The sequence below is a fragment of the Polyodon spathula genome, chromosome 8, assembly GCF_017654505.1.
Source record: "Polyodon spathula isolate WHYD16114869_AA chromosome 8, ASM1765450v1, whole genome shotgun sequence".
In the NCBI taxonomy this organism is placed as follows: Eukaryota; Metazoa; Chordata; class Actinopteri; order Acipenseriformes; family Polyodontidae; genus Polyodon; species Polyodon spathula.
The window spans coordinates 10,810,119-10,831,336 of record NC_054541.1 but is presented as its reverse complement, the minus strand read 5'-3'; the positions used below and the strand labels follow the sequence as shown (position 1 = coordinate 10,831,336).

At 40.0% G+C, this 21,218-nt stretch overlaps 1 protein-coding gene across 1 annotated transcript; it reads left to right on the top strand.

The window, feature by feature from the left end:
• The first annotated feature begins 820 nt into the window (after positions 1-820).
• LOC121320186 (cadherin-like protein 26) lies at positions 821-17,248 on the top strand. Its single transcript, XM_041258437.1, has 18 exons — positions 821-844; positions 4,179-4,268; positions 4,369-4,488; positions 6,678-6,833; positions 7,245-7,392; positions 7,798-7,964; positions 8,077-8,205; positions 10,566-10,751; positions 11,203-11,471; positions 11,650-11,798; positions 12,125-12,358; positions 12,492-12,713; positions 13,337-13,467; positions 13,862-13,927; positions 14,216-14,263; positions 14,429-14,515; positions 15,042-15,131; positions 15,291-17,248. Exons 1-18 carry the CDS (start codon positions 821-823, stop codon positions 15,528-15,530), a joined length of 2,556 nt encoding a protein of 851 aa, XP_041114371.1. The 3' UTR covers positions 15,531-17,248.
• The last annotated feature ends 3,970 nt before the right edge of the window (positions 17,249-21,218 follow it).

Sequence of the window (21,218 nt, the reverse complement as noted above, 5' to 3'; positions counted from 1 at the left end):
CTTTTCCCCTCTCTGAATGGCTGAGAGGCGGGTCTTGGGGAGATTATTGGCCCTATAAGTTAACGCTCTGTTGTTTACTCAGGTCTGCCCTTTTAAACGTGCCGAGAGTACGGAAGCGCTGGTCCAGGACTGAGAACCAGTCAGAGAGAACAAAACGGAGTGTTTCAGAGCGAGACAGTGAGGGCGGGGAACCCTTGGGCAGACCCCTGAATATTATAGCCGAGCAGGCTAGTTAGCCGGCAGCGCAGATCGGTGATCCGGGTCGCACGGGCAGCGGTGACCGGGATATCGCTGCAAAGTGCAGCACCTTTTCTTTGTAGTTTTGTTACTGTTTTATTTTCCCTTTTTCTTTTTGCCTTCTATTCTTGAATTATTGTTTGAAGCACCTGCGAGTGCGCTTGCACCCTGAAGTGTTTACCATCATTTGGTATTCCCGTGGTTCTGTTTACCATAGTTGGTAAGCAGATCACGGACCAACAGCGCCCTCTGCGGGCTAAAGAAACAAAACACCCTTGAAAATAAAACTGGGCACCTGTGTGGTGTTTTCAAATTCACCTGTCTGTCTCCTGAGTCAGTGAATTACCCACCAACCTTCCACAGTGGCCTTCATAGACACCGAGTCTAGGTGGAGGCCCAGAATATCCGATTGCTGGCTTGGTGTGAGATGGCACTTTTGCAGGTTCTTCCTGAGACCGAGCCGCTAGAGGTGGTCTGTGACCAACGTCGTATGTGCCAGGGCTTGCTCCTGTGACTGAGCACAGACGAGCCAGTCGTCTAGATAATTCATCAGTTGAATGCCCCGAACCCGCAGGGGTCCAGAATGGCGTACATGCACTTGGAAAAGGTGCGAAGAACAAGGGACAGGCCGAAGGGGAGTACGCAGTACTCGTAGAACCTGCCTTGAAATGCGAAGCGAGGTATTTCCAGTGCCCGGGCTTGATGGTTATGTGAAAGAACGCATCCTTCAGGTCCACGGTGGTAGACCAATTGCTCGGCCTAATGGCCTGGGTGACATGCCAGTGCGTGAGAATCTTGAGTATCAGAAGTCTCAGATCCAACATAGGGTGGAACCTGCCGTCCTTCTTGGGTATTAGGAAGTACTTTGAATAGAACCCCTCTCTGCAAGAGGAGGGATCTACTTGTGAATGGCACGCTTCAAGAGAAGCACCAGGATTTCTGTGTTGAGAGCCACATGTTGGAGGGGGATGGTTTTAACTGGGACTGAAGGCTGTAACCAGCCCTCATAGTCTTGAGCACCAAATTATTGTTAGTGCTGGTTTGCCAGTATAGTAACTGGGAGACAGGGGTTGAAGGCTGCTGTGGCCCTTCAGGGATGCTGAGCCTTAGGCAGCAAGGTGGGTGCAGTCGCTGGACCCTTGGATCACTGGCGATTGCCGCCCCTCCTAGGGCGCCAGTTGCTTCTCTTTGCAGGCAAGGCAGTGCTTCCGTGGAAGCAGCTGGGCATACTGCCTTGACGCCTCCCAGGTCTTTAGAGTCCTCTGAAGCTTCTCCTCCACTGCGGGGCCAAACGTATGGCCAGGAGTGACAGGGGCGTCCAGGATAGAGGACTTGTCCTGCCTTTCCTGAACTCTAGCCTGGGAAAGCCAGAGTTGCTATCTGGTGACCACCAGCGCCGCAAGGCATCGGCCCTCTGCTCTGGCCGTGAGTTGGGCCAGTCTGGTGACTGATTCAGAGACCTGGTTCAGCTCTTGTCTGTGAGCCGCCGTGACCATATCAGGGAGCTTCTTAATAAGGATGGCTTGATAGACAGAGAGCATGCTCGACACATTGGAAAGCCGGGCAGCTTGGGAGCAAGCAGCATACGCCTTTTTGAGGTGTGTCTCTGTTGCCCGACACTTTCTGTTAGGACATTGTAGGTCCTTGGCCGGTCCAATGCCCGGTGCCCATATGTGGGCCTCAATGGCGGAGCTGCCAAGCCGGCACCCTCCACTCCCTGCGTGGAAGAAAAAAACAGAGCTCCAGCCACCGTGCTAACAGCTGACACTGGGTTGGACCAGGAAGACTGGATCTCCCTGACAAAGTCGGGGAAAGGGCAGTGTCCTGTCCTGTATTGGCTTAACTGAGGAGAACCAGGAGCCATGGGGCTCCTTGTCTCTGGGCCATTCCACACGTAGACACTGAGCCGCTCTCTAAACCAAAGCCTCAAGCACTGGCCCTGGAGATAACACCGGTTCCTGTTGCAGTTCATCCACAGAGTTGCAAGAAGGCCCCTCCTGTACAAGCTCATTGTCACCAGACACCTGCACAGAGAGGATGTCCTCTTCATAGTCTGAGATGGCTCAAGCTCCGGCTCAACAGTCGGAATGGGTGGCCGGGGAACCGGCGCAGCCGTGGTGCCAGGGGCCGACAACATTCTTATCATGAGTGACTGTTGTCCCATCACCACCTCCATAAAATGACCAATCTGGTCAGTGAGGGCTGAGATCCCGCTAGGCTGTTTTTTCCCTAGGGGCTTCTGTGTGGGAGGTGAACGGTCCTTAGGAGGGGAGAGCTGAAGCTGTCCCACGCTCCTGGTAGGTGAGCGAGAGCTTAGCCCTAGAGACAGTGAGGGTGACCTGGACAGCTGCAGGCGGGCAGGAGATGATACTGTACCACCTGAAGGGGGAACAGACTTAGAATGAGATCCCCTGCTAGAAGGAGATCTCAGCCCCACTGCCCTGTTGGCTGTTGCCTTTAGGACCCGCCTCTGGAACTTCCCGCAGATAGCGCAGAATGCTATGTCGGACAGAGCCAAAGCAGCATGTTCTGGACCCAGGCATGAAACACAGAATTCATGCGGGTCCTCTGGGGGCATTTTTCAGCTACAAGAGCTGTATTCATGGAAACCCGGCATAGTGCACAGCACTTGCCCGGGTTGCAGGGTGGGTACAAATGTGCATAGAGGCACAGGAGCGGGTATGCGCATGGGGGTGCATGATAAGTGCACGGGCGCAGAACAGATATGCACTGATGAGTGCATGGGTTGCTCGGATCTCCTGAGTTAGTGCGGGGGTTGCAGCAGTGAGCCGGGTTGAATAATTGGGTATTCCAAATTGGGAGAAAATCAGGGGTAAAAATAATTGCAGATTCCAAGTTAAAAAAAAAAAAAAAAAAAAAAACCCTGTTTGGCAACAGTAAGAAATGGACCTCCGGCACACCTGTCGAAGACGGCACGTTAAATATACACTTTAATTTATTTTCCCTCTAATTGCTGTAATGACATGTGTTTAAGTTAGAACCCTTTCATTTACATTTATTTGAAGTTAGAACATGTTAATACATATTTAGACACATGCTACATTTTTAAACCAGGTGCATAAGTTGTTTTGCAGCATAAATTAAGTGGTTTAATAACTGAAGGGCTTTCATCAGTTAGGTTGAATGCTTGCTGCGCAGTCATTTTCTGAAAAAAATATGGTATTTGGCAGTGTCAATTTCAGGCAATAAGAAAGGGAAATAAAATGTCCATCAATTTCTCATGAACTTAACTTATCATTTTAAATTGCATAGCTTAAATAAAATTAAGATTAATAGCTTGCTGTTTTAATAGTATTTATGTTTGTGTTTATAAAATTATTTCTTTTCAAGATATCATTTGAATATTTTCTGGAAAATACCAGGACAAATATATTTGCTTTTTGTTTTTTGTTACGAAATGGCGATTAGATATTGCATCATTGTAAGTAGTTATTTCTGAGATGATTAGATTAGATTGTCAGATTTTCACGACTGTTTAAACATCCTCCCCCACTGTAATATAATACATTATTATACATTTTTTTCTGCTTATTAAAAATGTTCTTCTGTTACATTTAACCTTAATCCCAAATTGATTCCATTTACAATATATGCATTAATCATCAATTCATCATGTATAATTTGGGGATTTAGTGGTGTTAATAAAACACAGCTTAGTGCACTTTAAGTGGTACATAAAGATGTTAACTTTAATGAGAACACAGATTTATTTGACAGGTAATATCATTACACTGAATAAGAATAAGCATTTCTTTGAAGTCTGAAATTTTCCTTAATCTGTGTATCCTGTGCTTTCCCCAAACATAAGATAATGCTTCACTTTACCTGGGTGAGGTACAGTAGAGGTACAATTAATATAGACTTCCAGCGATTTGTGTTTGTTTTTTCCTTTGCAAACTTCATTTGTTTCATTTTTCTAGGTTGCTGTGGCCTGTGCTCTCAATCTCAAAAGAGATGCTGGTAATGAGCAAACATTGGCACATTCGTCAACTTTGAAAAGAGTAGCGAGGGTGAGTATTACACTGTTTCGTGTTCCCTTTTCTGAAAACGCTTTGTTTTGGCCTGGTCTCTAATAAAACGTTCTATTTTGATTATTTATTTTTTGCAAAGAAGCTGTTGGTTGATCCAGACAGCGTACGCCCACTACGACGCGCCAAGAGGCGATGGGTCCTGAGTACCATTGAGGTTGAAGAAGGAGATCCTGGCCCTTTTCCCAAGTTTGCTGCAAATGTGAGGATGGATTTTGCTTTTACATTAGTTGATGGGTTATGTGCTGGAAAAAGTAACAGTAAAAAGCATGCACAATATTAGTTTACTTCCTGTGTGGAATTAGGGAATTATTTTCTGATAGTTCCAATTCTGAGATCTGTGTACCTATGTCTGCGATTCCTACTGAACTTATCTCTCATGTACAGTCACCCTTTAGCGCTAAAAGCAGTTTTATGTCCCCTACTAATCATAATGCTTCAATTAAGACTTACTGCAGACTGGCTGAAAGGGATGTAGATGCCCTTCTTAAAAGGAGGCATTAATACAGATCCTTTCCCAATCTAAGTAGAGAGAAGAGGATAGCTTTACATTATTTAAAATCTGATGAGTCCATTATAATTAAGCCTGCAGATAAGGGAGGTGGGAAAGTTGTACAAAATAAGGTTGACTATACACATAAGAGTTATAGACAATTATTGGATAATACTTTTTAGAAAAACTTGAAGTCGACCCTATACAGCGGTTTGAGGAAGATATAACATTAGTACTTTGAAATTTCTTGGAAACAGGTGTAAGTACAAAGAAGGAACACGATTATTTAATCGTTAAATTTCCCCAAGTTTTTGTTTTTTATACATTATCCAAAATCCATAAAAAACTGACTAATACACCAGGTTTCCCAATAGTTGCGGGTATAGACTCGCTGACTTGTACACTTTCGAGTTGATTTCTTTGTTAGACTTGTCCGTGGCCTCCCTTCATGTGTTCAGGATACCGGGGATATGATTAATAGAGTTTATTCTTTAAGGGTTCCTCTTGATGAGATTATTTTAGCTACTTTTGATGTGGAGTAATATTCCACATAAATAGCATTTCCTTAACAGGAGAGACACAGATATTTTACCTTCTAACTCATGTGTCCTAGCACTGACAGAATTGGTATTATTCAAAAATTACTTTGCTTTTCAATCTGATTTTTACCTCCAAATTAAAGGCACAGCCATGGATGCCTCTTTAGCTCCAAATTATGATAATTTATATGTTGGATATCTGGAGGAATATCATCACATATAAATTTATTCAGAATCAAGATATTCAAGAAATTTTGAAGAAAACCTTTCTGAGTGTCAAATTTGAAAACAGACATTATAAAAACAAATATCTTAATATTGCCGTCACTCAGATCTCTTCAAAATCTCGAGATGACATTTTTCTTAAAGATAAATCTAAAATGAATACTAATCAGGTTATGTTAATTACAAAATGTTCCAAATTAGCAGAACAAAATAAAAGGGGTAATCAAAAGACATTGGCATATTTTTAAAATGTGATCACTCTATTTCTAAATTATTCTTGGATTCTCCTCGACTAACTTTTTGAGGTGACAAAATCAAAGAGACACCTTAGTGAGGGCTAATTTGCCCCCTATTGCAATACAATCACTGCTGACCCCAATACCAGATGGCAATTATAGATGTGACTTGTGCGCACAATGCAACAGAACTTTTAAACTATGGGTGTGATTTATATGATCTCCTGCCCTCGTGGAAAGGCTTACATTGGTAAAACCAAGCTATCCTTGAAATCTAGAATAGCTGAGCATCGAAGCTCAGTTCGATGCAGAAATACTAATTATCCTTTTGCCACACATTTCATTGAAGCTCAACTCCCTATTTCTTCTTTATGTTACTGGGGAATTGAAAGAGTTAATTTACCTAGGAGGGGTAGGGATTTGGATAATCTTTTGTTGCGTAGAGAGGCCGTTTGGATCCATTCTGTGAAAACTTTAGTTCCTTATGGTATGTGAAATTTGATTTGACATGTTTTTTTGTAAAAAAAAAAAAAAATAATAATAATAATAAATTGGTATTCTGGTATTCAATTATCTTCTTATCATTTTTATTTAAACACCTGCCTGCGTCTACCCCGATGAAAGTACTTTGTACCAAAACATTGGTTAATAAAATAATTTTTTTTTTTCTTTTTCATTCTGGCACGTCAGGGAATGGTGTCACCAGCCTGAAATGTATAACCCGCTTACTTGCGGATCTCATTCATGCTATGTTTATAACATAAGGAGGTGTTAAAGAACTGATCAGATGATCACTGTTTGTGGAGAACTAAAGGCTGACGTTATTTAGCTCCACCGCTGTTTAGAGCATTAAAATAGATTCCTTAAGGCCTCCTTCTGTTTTTTATTTCCTCAACAGCTTTTCAATGACAGGGAAAAGAACATTACCATTAAATACCTAATCAGTGGTCCAGGAGTTGATGAGAATCCACGTGGATATTTTTCCATTGATGAGAAAACTGGGGAAGTGTATATGCTTAAGACCATAGATCGGGAAGAAACGCCCACCTTTGCAGTAAGCACATTTTTGCAGCTTGTGATAAAACTTAGTTAAGGATGAATGTCAATAAGGCCCATGGCCATCTTGATAAATGACATCTCTGGAAAATTTTAATTCTTATGTCAGTTGACAATATACCATACTTGTCTACTGCTATCTAGAAAAGTGTAATGCATGCAAAGTCCATCGAAACAGAAAACGTTTTTTAAATAGGAATATGTTAAAAGTAGCAAAATTAAATACAAAAATGTTAACGTAACATAACTGGTAGTAAACTCCCCGGGCTTGCTTTTGAGTCCTTAAATAATCCAGATCGTTGCTTACTATGGAAAAATATCAATTTGATTCTACTTGCATTGTGTTGTGAAGACCTTGATACATCAGGCCCACAAATACGGACTGTCTTTTCTTTCTGTGGCTCAACAGATCAAGTTTGATGTAGCTGACCAGAGAACGGGAATAATAGCTGACAAGTCCTTGGTGTTTAATATTGATGTAAAAGATAAAAATGACAATGCTCCAAAGTTCAAGCTGCCAGTAGTAGATGTCCCTTTGAAAGAGAACGCTCCAGCAGGTGAGCTGTGTAGTGGTCTAGGGTTTAGGGTGTGCTGGTACTTCTAATTTCCTTTAAGAAGTATTTATCAGAAGTTTACGGGCTTGTGCAGCAATCACATAAATGTGGATTTATATCATACCTGCTGATACTTAAAGGCTTTACCAGCATGAGGTACCAGCACACCCCTGCTAGGTTTTACAGAATATATTTGTTGCAGAGCAAAACATTTAGCCAAATGCACCCATGCAGCAATTTAGAAAAAAATAAAATAAAATGATGTATTAGAAGGCTCCATTTCAGAAACACATGTTTTGTGGTAAAATGAATCCTGTATTATATGTAAATAAAGTATCTGAGTGGTAAATATGGTGTGCCGAGCAGTTTAAGTATTATGCATGAAGCATTTATTTATTTATCTTTTAGGGAGTGGTGTCTTTCTACTGCAAGCTGAAGACATTGACAAACGTGGCACCCCCAATTCAGAATTCTCCTATTCTGTTGTTTCTCAGGAGCCTCTCTCAACAAAAAATAAATTCACCATTAATCCAGATACTGGCATTGTGTCTTTTGAAGGGTGTCTGGATTATCAGGTACTAACAACATGCAACCCTAGACACTAATTGGGTTATTATATAGTTTTATAGAATCGGTGGACTGGTGGTAAATCTTTCATTTAACATCCTGTGTTTCTTTGTCTTACAGTCTGCCAAGTCCTACAAGATACTTGTTGAAGCGAAAGATCACGGAGAACCACAACTTTCATCCACGGCTACGATGAACATCCAAATTGAAGACACTAACAATAACCCACCTGTGTTTGTTAAGAAAGAGGTATGGTTCTCAAATTGATTTTGTGCACCTGACGCAACAAGGTCAGACCAAAAAAAAAGGCATTATGTAAACACAAAACAGCACTACTGAATTATACTGACAGCAAACCGCAAAAAATAAAGCAAAATAAACGTTCACATTTTTTTTTTTTTTTTTACTATATATCAGATTTAAGTTTTGTTTACAGTGTAATTCAGTTAGTCTGCAATTGTTTGCAAAGATTTGTTGTGCACACGTCACTGGTATAGCCAGGAATTCTTTACGACTGGGGAAAACTACCAATAGAAACTTAGTATTTTTTTTACACAGTGCTGAGTGTAATTTCCTATTTAATCTGACTCAGTTTTAACTACATACCAACCCATATTTCTAATAGAAATGTAATACATCAAAATGCATGTCCTGGTAACTTATTAAATAGCTAAACATTAAATCCTATCTTACATAATATATTTTGTAATCTTCATTTTTTTTCTCAAAACATTTTGAAAACTATAATCAATGGTACTACTCAGGACAGCTTCAATAGCTGGAGGGGCAAAACGTCCATGTTAAATATCGATAATGCATACAATTTCCAAAATATTGTTTTAAATGATATCTACACTACTGCCTCTGTGCGTAAACAAGGCAGGCATAATTAAGAAAAAAAAAAGAAACAGAATCAGTTGGAAACCTTGTGTGTTCAGATTTTCAGCACGGTGAAACTGCTTTTTTGTCATCCTACCCCTATGCTATTTCCTATGTACCACTTTTTAAACAATTTATTAACTATTTTGAAAGCCCATAATAAACAATACATTCAGTTGTATTACAGTTGCAAGCAACGCGTCTATTTTGGTAACAAGAGGGTTGAAATTGTATTTATTCTAATTACAATTTTTTTTTGTAAGTAATGATTTTTAAATATGTCCCAAAGCCAAGAAATGAAAAAAGACCACGGTACAATTACATCCAGTAAATGCAACTGTTGGTAAGAAACAGAAGTTCATTTTTTTTTATATGTAGTGTATTTTTATTAGACAGTGTGTAGGGTTTCCCTGGGTGAGACGGGGCTATCCAGCCAGTGGGATCACTGCAACCCTGACCCCGCAATAAAATAAAAATACAATATTTATATAATCAGATTTGCATAACCTGCACGGTCCGGGCCCCTTGCAATATAATAATAATAATAATAATAATAATAATAATAATAATAATAATAATACATTTAAAAAATAAAATGGCATGATCCAGTCCTGACGGGGTGACTGAGGCAGCGCTTGTACTGTTTACTGTTGACAAAGCCAGTTTACATGAGGCTAGTTCAGCAGAAACGATGAGCTATTGGCATAGTTCAGTTTCCATATTACACTGTGGAATGTAAGCACTGAATTTCGCCAACTGTTAATGAGAAATTTCAGTATGCAGAATTAAATTTTCTCCTATATTTTTTATTTCACCAAGAAGGAAACACTGTAGTATATTTAGTTACGAATCCACTTTCTCTGAATAATTGTTCTGGAGATGAGCGATCTTTAAAACAGAGTAGTGTTGACAAATTTGTCAAAATAAAACAAAGCGAGACACTAGCTATCCTCTTTTATTTTAGTTTATTCATGGTTATCTGTGTAAACATGCTATTTGCATTGCGTATTTTATATAAATTATTTAAAGAACAAGTGCAGCATGCACAATTGCTGCCTGAGACTTGGCCTTATCATTGAGCCTAGAATAAACTCCCGCTAAAACTATATATATATATATATATATATATATATATATATATATATATATATATATATATATATATATATATATATATATGTATAGTTTCGGGAACGTAGTGTTTAAATAAGGGTTCTATGGATAGTTACTCAGTCGTACCGCGCAAACGAGCCAATAGTAAAGATCTTTATTGCCCGTTCCAAAATTACTTTGAGGGCCACTGCTCTAGGATATCTATTTTAATAGAAGCATTATTGTAAACCAAATTGGCTTTGTGTTTTTTGGGCCCCCCTTATTTGCGCCCCTGGGGGCAAGTATTATGTTATTGCTTGGGGGCTGGTGGTGTGGGGGGTTACTTCCATAATGACAGCAAAACAGATCTAAGAAAATGGAAAAAATATAATAAAAAATCTTGTTTTAAGTCTAGTGTGGTGGTGGCATAGAAACTAACCATTTGAGCAGCTTCAAGCTCCTAAGAGTAAAAGTTAAATCCTAGTATAGGTACTGGGGTTTGAAATATTACATTTTGTCATTTTTTGTAATGCCTCTTAATAATTACTATTATATGCTAATAATAGACCTTTTACTGTTGTAATTGTCATCATGCACTGTATATTCACATTCCTAAAGTTATGTATAAACGGTTGTAGTTCACAGGAAGCGTGAAGGAACAGCAGGTAGGTGTGCCTGTATTAAGGGTCAGTGTGGAAGACAAAGACACGCCCAATACACCAGCATGGAGAGCCAAGTATACCATAGCAAAAGGCAATGAAGATGGGAATTACAAGATAGAGACTGACCCACAAACAAACGATGGAGTCCTCACAGTAGTCAAGGTAGGCTTGGAATGCATGTAGCAATATAATTAAAAGGGTTGCAGCTAATTAATCCTGAAATCTCACCTGTCGTACAGTTTTGTTTTGTCGGTCATGGTAAATTACCAGTGGAGGGGCAGGACTTCACCAAATAAATCCATGTTTGCTAGCATGTGTTTAATTAAAAAACTGCACAATTGGAAGTGCATGACAAGAAAGACATACAGACTCCTGTGTTATATTAGCTTCAACCCTTTTAAGCAATGCTAATATGTTGTGTATCTTTAACATTCAAGTTTAACTAAAGCCAACATGGGTTGTTGAAAACTTTATGCCCTTTCCTATTAGTTAAGCAGAGGCGGTACCTACATCTGTCGTCATTTGGATCAACTGAGTATGCCCCATTGTGTAGGAATCTGCTAAGTGCTTCACACCAACCCTTAAGTTAAGAACAATCCTGTTTCTTTTGAAGCCCATGGACTATGAGAATGGATCACAGAATGAGCTGGTGATTTCAGTGGAGAACGAGGAGCCTCTTTACATTTGCCCCGGAGCGGGACGTAGTACCCCTGCAGCAGGGGGGCACAGTGTCCCTGTGGTCGTCAATGTTGAGGACGTCAATGACCCTCCCCGTTTTGAGCGTGACAAGATTACAGTCTACCAGACTGAGGGCACCAAGGCCCCAATACAGCTTGGCAAGGTTCATGCAGTAGACCCGGATGCAGCACACAGTACTCTAAGGTAGGAGAGCTGATGTCAGTGTCTCCCTGTTAACTCAACAGCTTACCCCCGTGCAGCAAGAAATAAAATAAGCAATCAAGAGTTACTGGAAACCCTGTTTTGTGTAATCGCCATTAGTTGTAGCTAATTTTGCAATGTCTGGGTTTTTTTTTTTATATTATTTCATTATCTTGACTAGGTATGAAATACCTGCAGGCAGTGACCCAGCGAAATGGTTAACAATTGATAAAAACACTGGCGAGGTTACAGCCATTGCAGAAATGGACAGAGAATCTCCCTATGTTAACAACAGCATTTACTCTGTGATTGTGCTTGCTATTGATGACGGTAAGCAGCATAAAGGATTGAATATCCTTCCACTAAATCAGTAAACCTGTATCCCTTTTTTTGTACCAATCAACAGGTAATTTATTAAAATTACAGTTAGCTCATTTCTTAGTAGCTAGTTTGGATATAAGCCGTTCATATCCGTAATAACCAGATCATTTCTGTCATAAAACGATGTATTTTATACTTCAGACAATAAAAAAGTATTTAGAAATCTGTTCACTTTAGTAAAAGTGAAATAGTTGATTTTTTTTCTGCTTTTATGTTGAACTGTTAACTGTTTTGTTGTTTGTTTGTTTTTTTTGCTTTATTTGTTTGTTTTGTAGGTAAGCCCCCAGAGACTGGCACAGCCACAGTGTTCATCCATTTGGCGGATATCAATGACAACAGCCCCTTCCTAGTCTCCAAATACTTGTACATGTGTGACAACCCGAAAAATACCTCCATCTTAGTAAAGGCTGAAGACAAAGACATTGAGCCATACTCAGGACCCTTCAACTTCCAGCTCCTGGACAAGGGGAATAATGTGATGAACACATGGAAACTGGAGCAACTACTGGGTAAGCACTTATTGAGTGCTTCTCTATCACTGGTGCTTACCAGCGTTCAGTGCTCAGCACGCTATAATGCAAGCCACTGTTATGTGTCTGTTTATCTTGTATGCGCTGTAGTATTTTCTTTGCACAATTGCAGGGGAGTCCATTAAACTTTTAAGGCTGCGAGAACTGCCACCTGGCAACTACACAGTGCCTTTGAAAATCTTTGACCAGCAGGGCTCAGCGGCAGAGGAGGACCTCGTGTTAAGAATCTGCGAGTGCTCTCAAGAGGGCGTCTGTAAACCTTTGGAAGCTCAGTCGACCAGTTTTGGAGGAGCTGCTATTGGTGCTCTGATAGGAGCTCTTCTACTGATGCTGTGTAAGTAACGCCTGCATTGGCAAACCGGCATGCTTACTAACAATGTCACATTGCTAATAGGTATATGTAAAAGGAAATAAGGAAAAGCCGTGTTACAGGGATAACGTCTAAGTTTCAAAGATCTCATGAGTTTGGGTTTAGAGATGGAAGTGTTTTGTTAATTTGTCCGTATGGTAGATATCACATTTACAGCGCTTTCCGTTTTCATTGTCTCAGGCACTACGTCAAAGGTTGTGGCAACTCGAGGCAAGTCAAACTTTACAGTGGAGTAGGTGCAGTGCTGCTTTAAGTGTAACCTCAATGCACCTTTTTGCTTTTTGTTTTTCTAACTTGGCTGCTTGTACGTAGGATGTCTTGTTTAGTGAACAAAACACCTCTCCCCCTTTCTGACACTCATGTTACGTGTGTTTTTTTGTTTGCTTTTACAAAGTCTTTTACAGGGCACTAAACATATAAGGACACGAAACAATAAAGCCAAAAGCCATTTCTATCGTAAAGACTTTGAAGTTTGAAGGCAAATAACAGGCTTCTAGTTGTCTTTAATATGTGTTTATAACAAGTTGTCCAGCCCTGTCAAAGTTCGTCTCATAAAACATTTTTAAAAAATTGATTCCTGTTCGTAGTACTCTTGCTCTGTTGTATGCACTGTGACTGCGGTGGAAAGATGATCAGAGAGTTCCCTCCAGGCACTGCTGAAGAAGGAAACCAGACCCTCATCAAGTACAGTGACGAAGGAGGTGGCTGCTGTTCTCAGGTGACTAACAGAATGCTACCCTGTAGCCGGTGAAGTAGTGGAGACACTTGGCTGTCCAGCATGCACATATGAAGTTATTGTGACTGTAGATCATGGTGTATCTGACCTGCTGCAACCATGTCTTACTATAAGTTAATCAAGAGGTTATAGAATGTCTCTGGTAGTATAAGAACTGCAGTTTTAGCAAGACAACTACTCTAACTGTGCAAAATTAATCTCTTTAAATTGTTTCATAGTGTTCCATGCATGGGATGACATCACAGTGCACAGAATAAGATGTTGATAAATCTGTAACTACAATTGGATGATTGCTTGTACACTAACGAAGGCTATCCTTAACATGATCAAACCTAGCTTGGACGCTTCTTAGAATATTTTATATGATTTCCTTTAGGCTTCCCTACCAGTCTTTATGCCTTTACCTACAGCTGACCATGGAATGACAAAGAACGGCATGCAGGTATAGGGAGACTGAAATTCCTTATTTCAGGGAAACATCAAAATGTGTAAAATCACCCCTGTTTTATTTTTCTGCAGAAGTTGAACTAGTAGTATATTATAATTAGTATATATTACTAACATCACTATAATAAATTAGAGTGAGTTGTTTGTTTCAGTTAATTTTACGTAATTACACTAGATTGTTTGTATTGGACTGTATCCTACACTGTACTGGATTACATGCAGTCATATTTATTGTAATCTTCATGTAAGACGTGCCAAAACATGACTCTTGCTTATCCTGCAGATTGTCCAGTGTGGAAATGGGTTTCAAAAGAGGAGCAGTCAGAATATGGTGAGTGATGGGAGTAGCCAGGGGTTGGGGGTGGAGCTATTGTACAATTTGTATTGAATTAGAGGAGATGTCTCAGGAAAAGCTTTAGGTACAGTATGTGAAAATCAGTGCTCTGAAATTGTGTGAAATGCAATCTGTATCAAATTGATTTTGGGGCATTTTTAGACTGTATTTGAATCGGAGGGAGCCACCCTGACGTTACCTCAACGCAGCTCCTGGGGCTTGAGGGAGGACAAGATGTATGGGAGGCATGTAAGTATGGGATGAATTCTCACAGCGCTTTATCCAGATCAGACTCAACTCACTATGAAAAATCAAACTGATAAAGAACTGAAAACCACTCCAGTCCTTCTATCAGTTACATTTGTATTTATTTAACCAGGAGATTTACCCTTTGAGACCTGAGCCCTTTTTTACAAGGGCGTCCTGGAAAACAATTAAAAAGGACAATCGCAAAGAACAAACACAATAACAAAAGGGTGGTTCAAACTTAATCACCAGCATAGAGAGATATACTGTACTATACTATTTTCTATACTATAAAATACTATACCCTATTATAGCATGTCATACTATACTATACAATACTATAATAATGTATTTTACTGTGCTATACTGTAACAGTCAGACCCATAGGCCACCTGTCTGAACTGATCAATTCCAGTACAGTGGATACGTTTATTTGGTCCCTGATCAGCAGTCATTGTATCAAGGTTGACTATTAATTAACAGTTTCAGTAAGCCATACATTGTAATGCTGTAATATTTGTATTTTCAGGCTGATACAGTCAGGTACTCCAGAACAATGAGCCTTCAAGAACGGCATCTGGAATCTGAAAGAAAGAATCTGCAAGAGAAGATCGCTACGGTATGAAGCAGAATGTTTGTTTCTTAAAACCTTTACTATTTGGTAACCTCACAGCAACAGCTATGAAAATGTAGTAAAAACTTCTGAAAGAACGGTAAAGTTCAGACCAGTATGGTAAATCATATCCAAAATGTTTTTTTGTTTGTTTTTTCTTTTCAGAGGCTGTATGCCCTTAATGGTTTAGATGCCAACTTTAATAACAATGAGCTACACGTCTATGCTGAGGAGGGTGAGCTCCACAAAGTCCATTCCCTGGATGACATTAGTATTGCCGACAGCAGCCAAGGAATGGACTTCCTGAAAGACTTGGGGCCAAAGTTCAGCACGCTGGGAAGAGTCTGCCAAGAGGACCTGGAGCAGAAAGGCTTTACATTGAAGTCAGTAACAAAGGGTTATTGACCTACATGCTGTGCACTCGGATTATAGCAAGTGACCCCTTTGTGCAATCTCCATCTAGTGCAGTAGGCACATTGAGCACATTCATAAACTTTCTTATGTTCTTATATGAATGTTTTGGTACTTGCAAATGATTCATTTTGTATTATATCCAATTATTTTACTTCCAGTCACAAGTTGCTGAAAGTTTTGCTGTGTTCCACACCTTGAAAAAATGCTGCCTTAAAGCACACAGTATTCATACACCATCATTAGAGGTCTCACCCTGTGCAGTTCTGCAGATACAACAAAGGAGAGTTTATCCCCGAGGTAATTCTGATGTAAACTATATTGATAAAAGCTACTTTAACAGTATAATTGCATACAGTATTACTGGCAAACGTTATGCAAGTTGGCATCAAGTTCATACATGAACCCAAGTACAAAACCACATCTAGAGACAAACCCTATTCAGAGCTTCTATAAAATCCTGTTAGATATTCTAAATGTCATTCCATGTAGAAAGTAGTCATGCAACGCATGCTCATTTTCGTATCACTGCTGAGCAGCCACTTGTATTAAGCATTAAGGCCTCCCTCAGCACATAAGAGGCCTCCCATTTAAACCACTGGGAACAGTAGCAGGCTTTCAGATTGCTAGCGTACAATTTCCGAGATTTGTAATTTAGCACTGATGTTAGACATGCACGCGCTGAACAGTGTTTAAATAGAGGATACGCCTTGGCTGTTCTGAAACGTGCAGCGAGGTCTGGAGGCCTTCCTGTCAAGTCACATGAGTATATTGCATTCCACACTGTTATGCATTCTGTCTGTTGCCCATGTCTTGTGTAATATTTGTATTTTTAGTTTATGGCGGTAACTGGAGTTAAAGTTGATGCGCGGCTAAAATGCCTGAAGGCTGGAGGTAGGGTGTTCACATGTCTAAAAGAAGACTACAACGAAGGGGCAACCCTAAAGGCACACAGTGAAATCAGACTGGACCCAAAAGATGTGCAATTCCTAGCATTTTGACTGAGTGTGTCTTGTGGTGTGTTATAATTGTGTCACACAATACAGTGGACACTTATTCAAACTTTCTAGGGTTTTTTGTTTTGTTTTGTTTAGTACACTAACTATTAGAAATAAAATTAAAACGATCCAGCATGATTTTTTGTCAAAGTTTGGTTTCTACAGGTGTTTTGCTTCTTAGATAATACATTTTTTAACTCTGTTGTTTTCAAAAATTGCATTGCAAAGTTTTTTTTTTTTTTTACATAAACAAATCCGCATATAAGACATGCTTTTCTATTTAAACACATTTAAAAAAATCAATAAATAATGGTCTGCAAGGGAAGGTTACATACATTTATGGTGATGGTTATGTGTTAAGCTTGTTAGAGATTTTAGTTTTACATTTTTGAGGTGGTGGTGTATGTTTTCAAAAGAATTCACTATGAAGATTGCTGTACTGTTTGTATGTGTATTACAATGTTAATATAATGCACTATGACGATTGCTCTACTGTTTGTATGTTAATTACAATGTTAATATAATGCACAATAAAGATTGCTCTACTGTTTGTATGTGTATTACAATATTAATATAGTGAAGTTGATGACGACTATTAGAAGATTGTGGATTTTTTTCTCAAAGTACCCAGGAAAATGTTACCCAAAGAACACTTCATAGCCTAGACAGATTCTCACAAACATGTACATTTTAAAAATAAAGATTTGTGTATTATTCTTGTTTTGTTCAACTGTGTGTCTTTGGTAATTTACAGTGAGTAAATCCCATTCTGTGCATATTTACTAAAATCACTGTATGGCGCAAAGTATCCAAAAAAAAAAAAAAAAACCTTTATTAAAATAACCACTTCAGTGTCATGGGTTTGTGATATGGAAGTCTGCTCACTTTGAATCAGTCTTAGGACCCAAGTTGTAGAAATCCCTGCCATAATAACCAATCAATCTTTATTTTATATAGCGCCTTTCATAGTGGACCACCATCACAAAGCGCTACAAGATGCAGTAACTACAAGAAAATCCATAATACTTTAAATACAGAGAAATGCATAATACATTTTATACAGTAAAAAAGAAAAAAAATACATTAAATACAGTGGAAAGTACATAATGCATGTTAGTAGCTTAATACATGAAATAGTACATTAAATACAGTGGAAATTGCAGAATACATGATAGCAACATAATATGTGAAATAGTAGCAGCAGCTAATAGAAGATATCAGGCTTAAAGAGCATGGAAAGCAAGAGAGAACAGGTGGGTCTTGAGAGTTGAGCGAGGGAAGGTGGGAGTTGAAAGCAAGCAATGGTGGGAGCGTCACGCACCAAAGCTGGAAGAGAGTTCCAAAGAGTCGGAGCCATGAAGCTAAATGAGCATTCTCCAAGTGTGCTGCACTTTTGCTTGAGGACAACAAGTAGGCCACAGTTGGAGGACCTCAGCTTGCGGGCAGGGACATAGCGAAATGGAGTTTAGAAAAAGGGGCATTCAGAACAGAAAATAGGAGACACTTTTTTACACAGAGAATTGTGAGGGTCTGGAATCAACTCCCCAGTAATGTTGTTGAAGCTGACACCCTGGGATCCTTCAAGAAGCTGCTTGATGAGATTTTGGGATCAATAAGCTACTAACAACCAAACGAGCAAGATGGGCCGAATGGCCTCCTCTCGTTTGTAAACTTTCTTATGTTCTTATGTTCTTAGGTTGAGGAGGTACTCAGGACCTGTGTGTTATGAAGGGCCTTGTAGACAAGCAGGAGAATTTTGAAAGTAATCCTGAACTTTACAGGTAGCCAGTGCAGCTGGGCAAGACAGAGGGGATGTATTGTAATGTAAGCTAGATCAACCAAAGGATCTACCGTGTTGAATTACATACATTAAAATAATAAAAAAAATAGGTTTTTAATCTTAATCTTAGCAATCCACTCCACCTCTCTACTCACGGCTGGGCCTGACAGAAAAAGTATCTGTTTTGTTGTCTTCTTTATGTCAAGTTGGGGAGCCAGCTTCTTCAGTTATCAAGGCAACCAAGCTGATATTACATAGCAAATGGACGTCTGCTTTTGATTGTAGCCGATTGGGTAAACCAATAAAATGTGGTAATCAATCAAATTGCACAGGACCTCCTCTCCATTGAAGCTAAAGAAATCCTCTCCCCAGTCTCACTGTACCTGCAGTGCTCTGCCTCACGTTCTGAGGTTGAAAAGAAACACAAGTGGCAGAAAACAAGTCTTTTGATTTTAATACAGAGTATTTGAGATGAACGCTTCCTGCTGAAAACCTTTTCTCTCTGTTTCCTGAATGAGGTGTGTGTGTGTGTGTGTGTGTGTGTTGTGTGTGTGTGTGTGTGTGTGTGTGTGTGTGTGTGTGTGTGTGTGTGGTGTGGAAGTGTCAATCACAAAGACGGCCAAAGTGGGTGGCGTCAGACCAGAGCCAGGAAATAATACAACAAGAGAGTTGGAGTTTGGTTGAGCAAATAAACGGTGGTAACAAACAGAAACACAAGGACACGGCACATGCAGCCAAAACAAAGAGACAAACAAAATGGACAAATACTAAACAAAAATACGGTGAGCAGATATTTTACTTTATTATTATTTATAAAGTAAATATTTTATAGTTTATATTTTATATTATAAATGAATATAATACTAATATAGTTATGGCAATCACTACCCTGTTCGTCTCCTATCCCGTTCTCCACTCACGAACACCCAAAAACAGTTGCGACATGCAGCTTCTGAGGTAACTCCATTGTGGATACATGGTGTTTTTTTTGTTCCTGGGTAGTAAGTGTTATTTCCTAATTGCTTATGCCTCAAAAGTATAGAAAATGGCTATTATTCCCCACAAACTTTGCTTTTGTGACCAGGACAGTGATATTTTTAAATGTACCTATTTCCAATGAGAAAACGGGCGAATTTGTGTCTTTTCGTTCACATAAAGTCAGAAAAAAACAACATATGAATCCAAATTAACATGTATTTATACTAAAGTAATACAAAAATGACTACAAAAGATTTAGAAGCGAGTAGTTTTTCGAGATTTACGATTATACTGTAAATCACTTTCACGAATCAGCCCCCAAATGTAGTCTCCCATCATGTTCTTGTTATGCTGTCCTTGGTAGCAGCGTTCAAAGTCCAATATATCCTGGTGGAAGCGCTCGCCTTGCTCCTCTGAGTAAGCTCCCATGTTCTCCTTGAATTTATCAAGATGAGCATCAAGGATATGGACTCTGAGGGACATCCTACAGCCCATTGTGCCGTAGTTCTTCACCAGAGTCTCAACCAGCTCCACATAGTTTTCGGCCTTGTGATTGCCCAGGAAGCCCCGAACCACTGCGACAAAGCTGTTCCAAGCCGCTTTCTCCTTACTAGTGAGCTTCTTGGGGAATTCATTGCACTCCAGGATCTTCTTTATCTGTGGTCCAACGAAGACACTGGCTTTGACCTTTGCCTCAGACAGCTTAGGGAAGAGGTCTTGAAGGTACTTGAAGGCTGCCGACTCCTTATCTAGAGCTCTGACAAATTGTTTCATAAGGCCCAAATTGATGTGCAGTGGTGGCATCAGCACCTTCCGGGGGTTCACCAGTGGCTCCCACTTGACTTTGTTCCTCCCCACAGAGAACTTGGTCCGCTGTGGCCAGTCCTGCCTGTGGTAATGCGCCTTGGTGTCCCTGCTATCCCAAAGGCAAAGATAGCAGGGAAACTTGGTAAAACCGCCTTGGAGCCCCATCAGGAATGCCACCATTTTGAAGTCTCCTATGGCCTCCCATCCGTACTCATCATACTTCAAGGAATCCAGCAAGGTCTTGATGCTGTTGTAATCCTCTTTGAGGTGCACCAAGTGAGCCAGGGGAAGAGATGGGTACTTGTTACCATTATGGAGCAGCACACCTTTGAGGCTCCTGGATGAGCTGTCAATGAAGAGGCCACCTGGTTACAGGTGATTCCGATTGCCTCGAACAGACTCGTCACATTGTGGCAGAAGCAGAGCCCATCTTGACGAGTGAAGAAACTGGAAAAAGGTTGGTGACGCTTCCTCTGATTTGTGACTTGCACACTTTCATCCAACAAGTTCCACTGCTTGAGCCTAGACATCAAAAGCTCCGCATTGGACTTGGTGAGACCAAGATCTCTAATCAAGTCGTTGAGGTCTTTTTGGTTGGGGTAGTATGGGTTTCTCACCTCAGCTCCACCTCTGAAATTGTCATCTGGATCTACAATGTCTTCCTCGCTCTCTGACTTGCTGCTCTCTTCTAAAGACGGCTGCTTTCTCTAGTGGGAGTGGGTACGGGGAGCTCATGGCAGTGTGGCGCTGGGGCGATGGATGAAGGAAGGTTCGGATACGTGATAGCAGGTGCATTCTTGCCAGTCCGACGTTTGGAAGGGTCCACCGTGCAGAAGTAGCAGTTGCTTGAGTGGTCAGTGGGTTCACACCAAATTCTTGGGATAGCGAACTTCATGGCTCTCTTTTTCCCTCTGTACCATCTTACAAAAATATATTTCTTTCACCCATGACTAATGTGTAAGAGATTCTCGTAACATTTTTCATATATGATATATTTTTTCAATAACATTGAAAATTGTAAAATATTTTAAAATTAAAAACTTTTACAATTTTAAAAATTTTAACAAATTTTATAACATAAAATTCCAAGCAACAATTGTCCATCTTACCTTCCAGAGT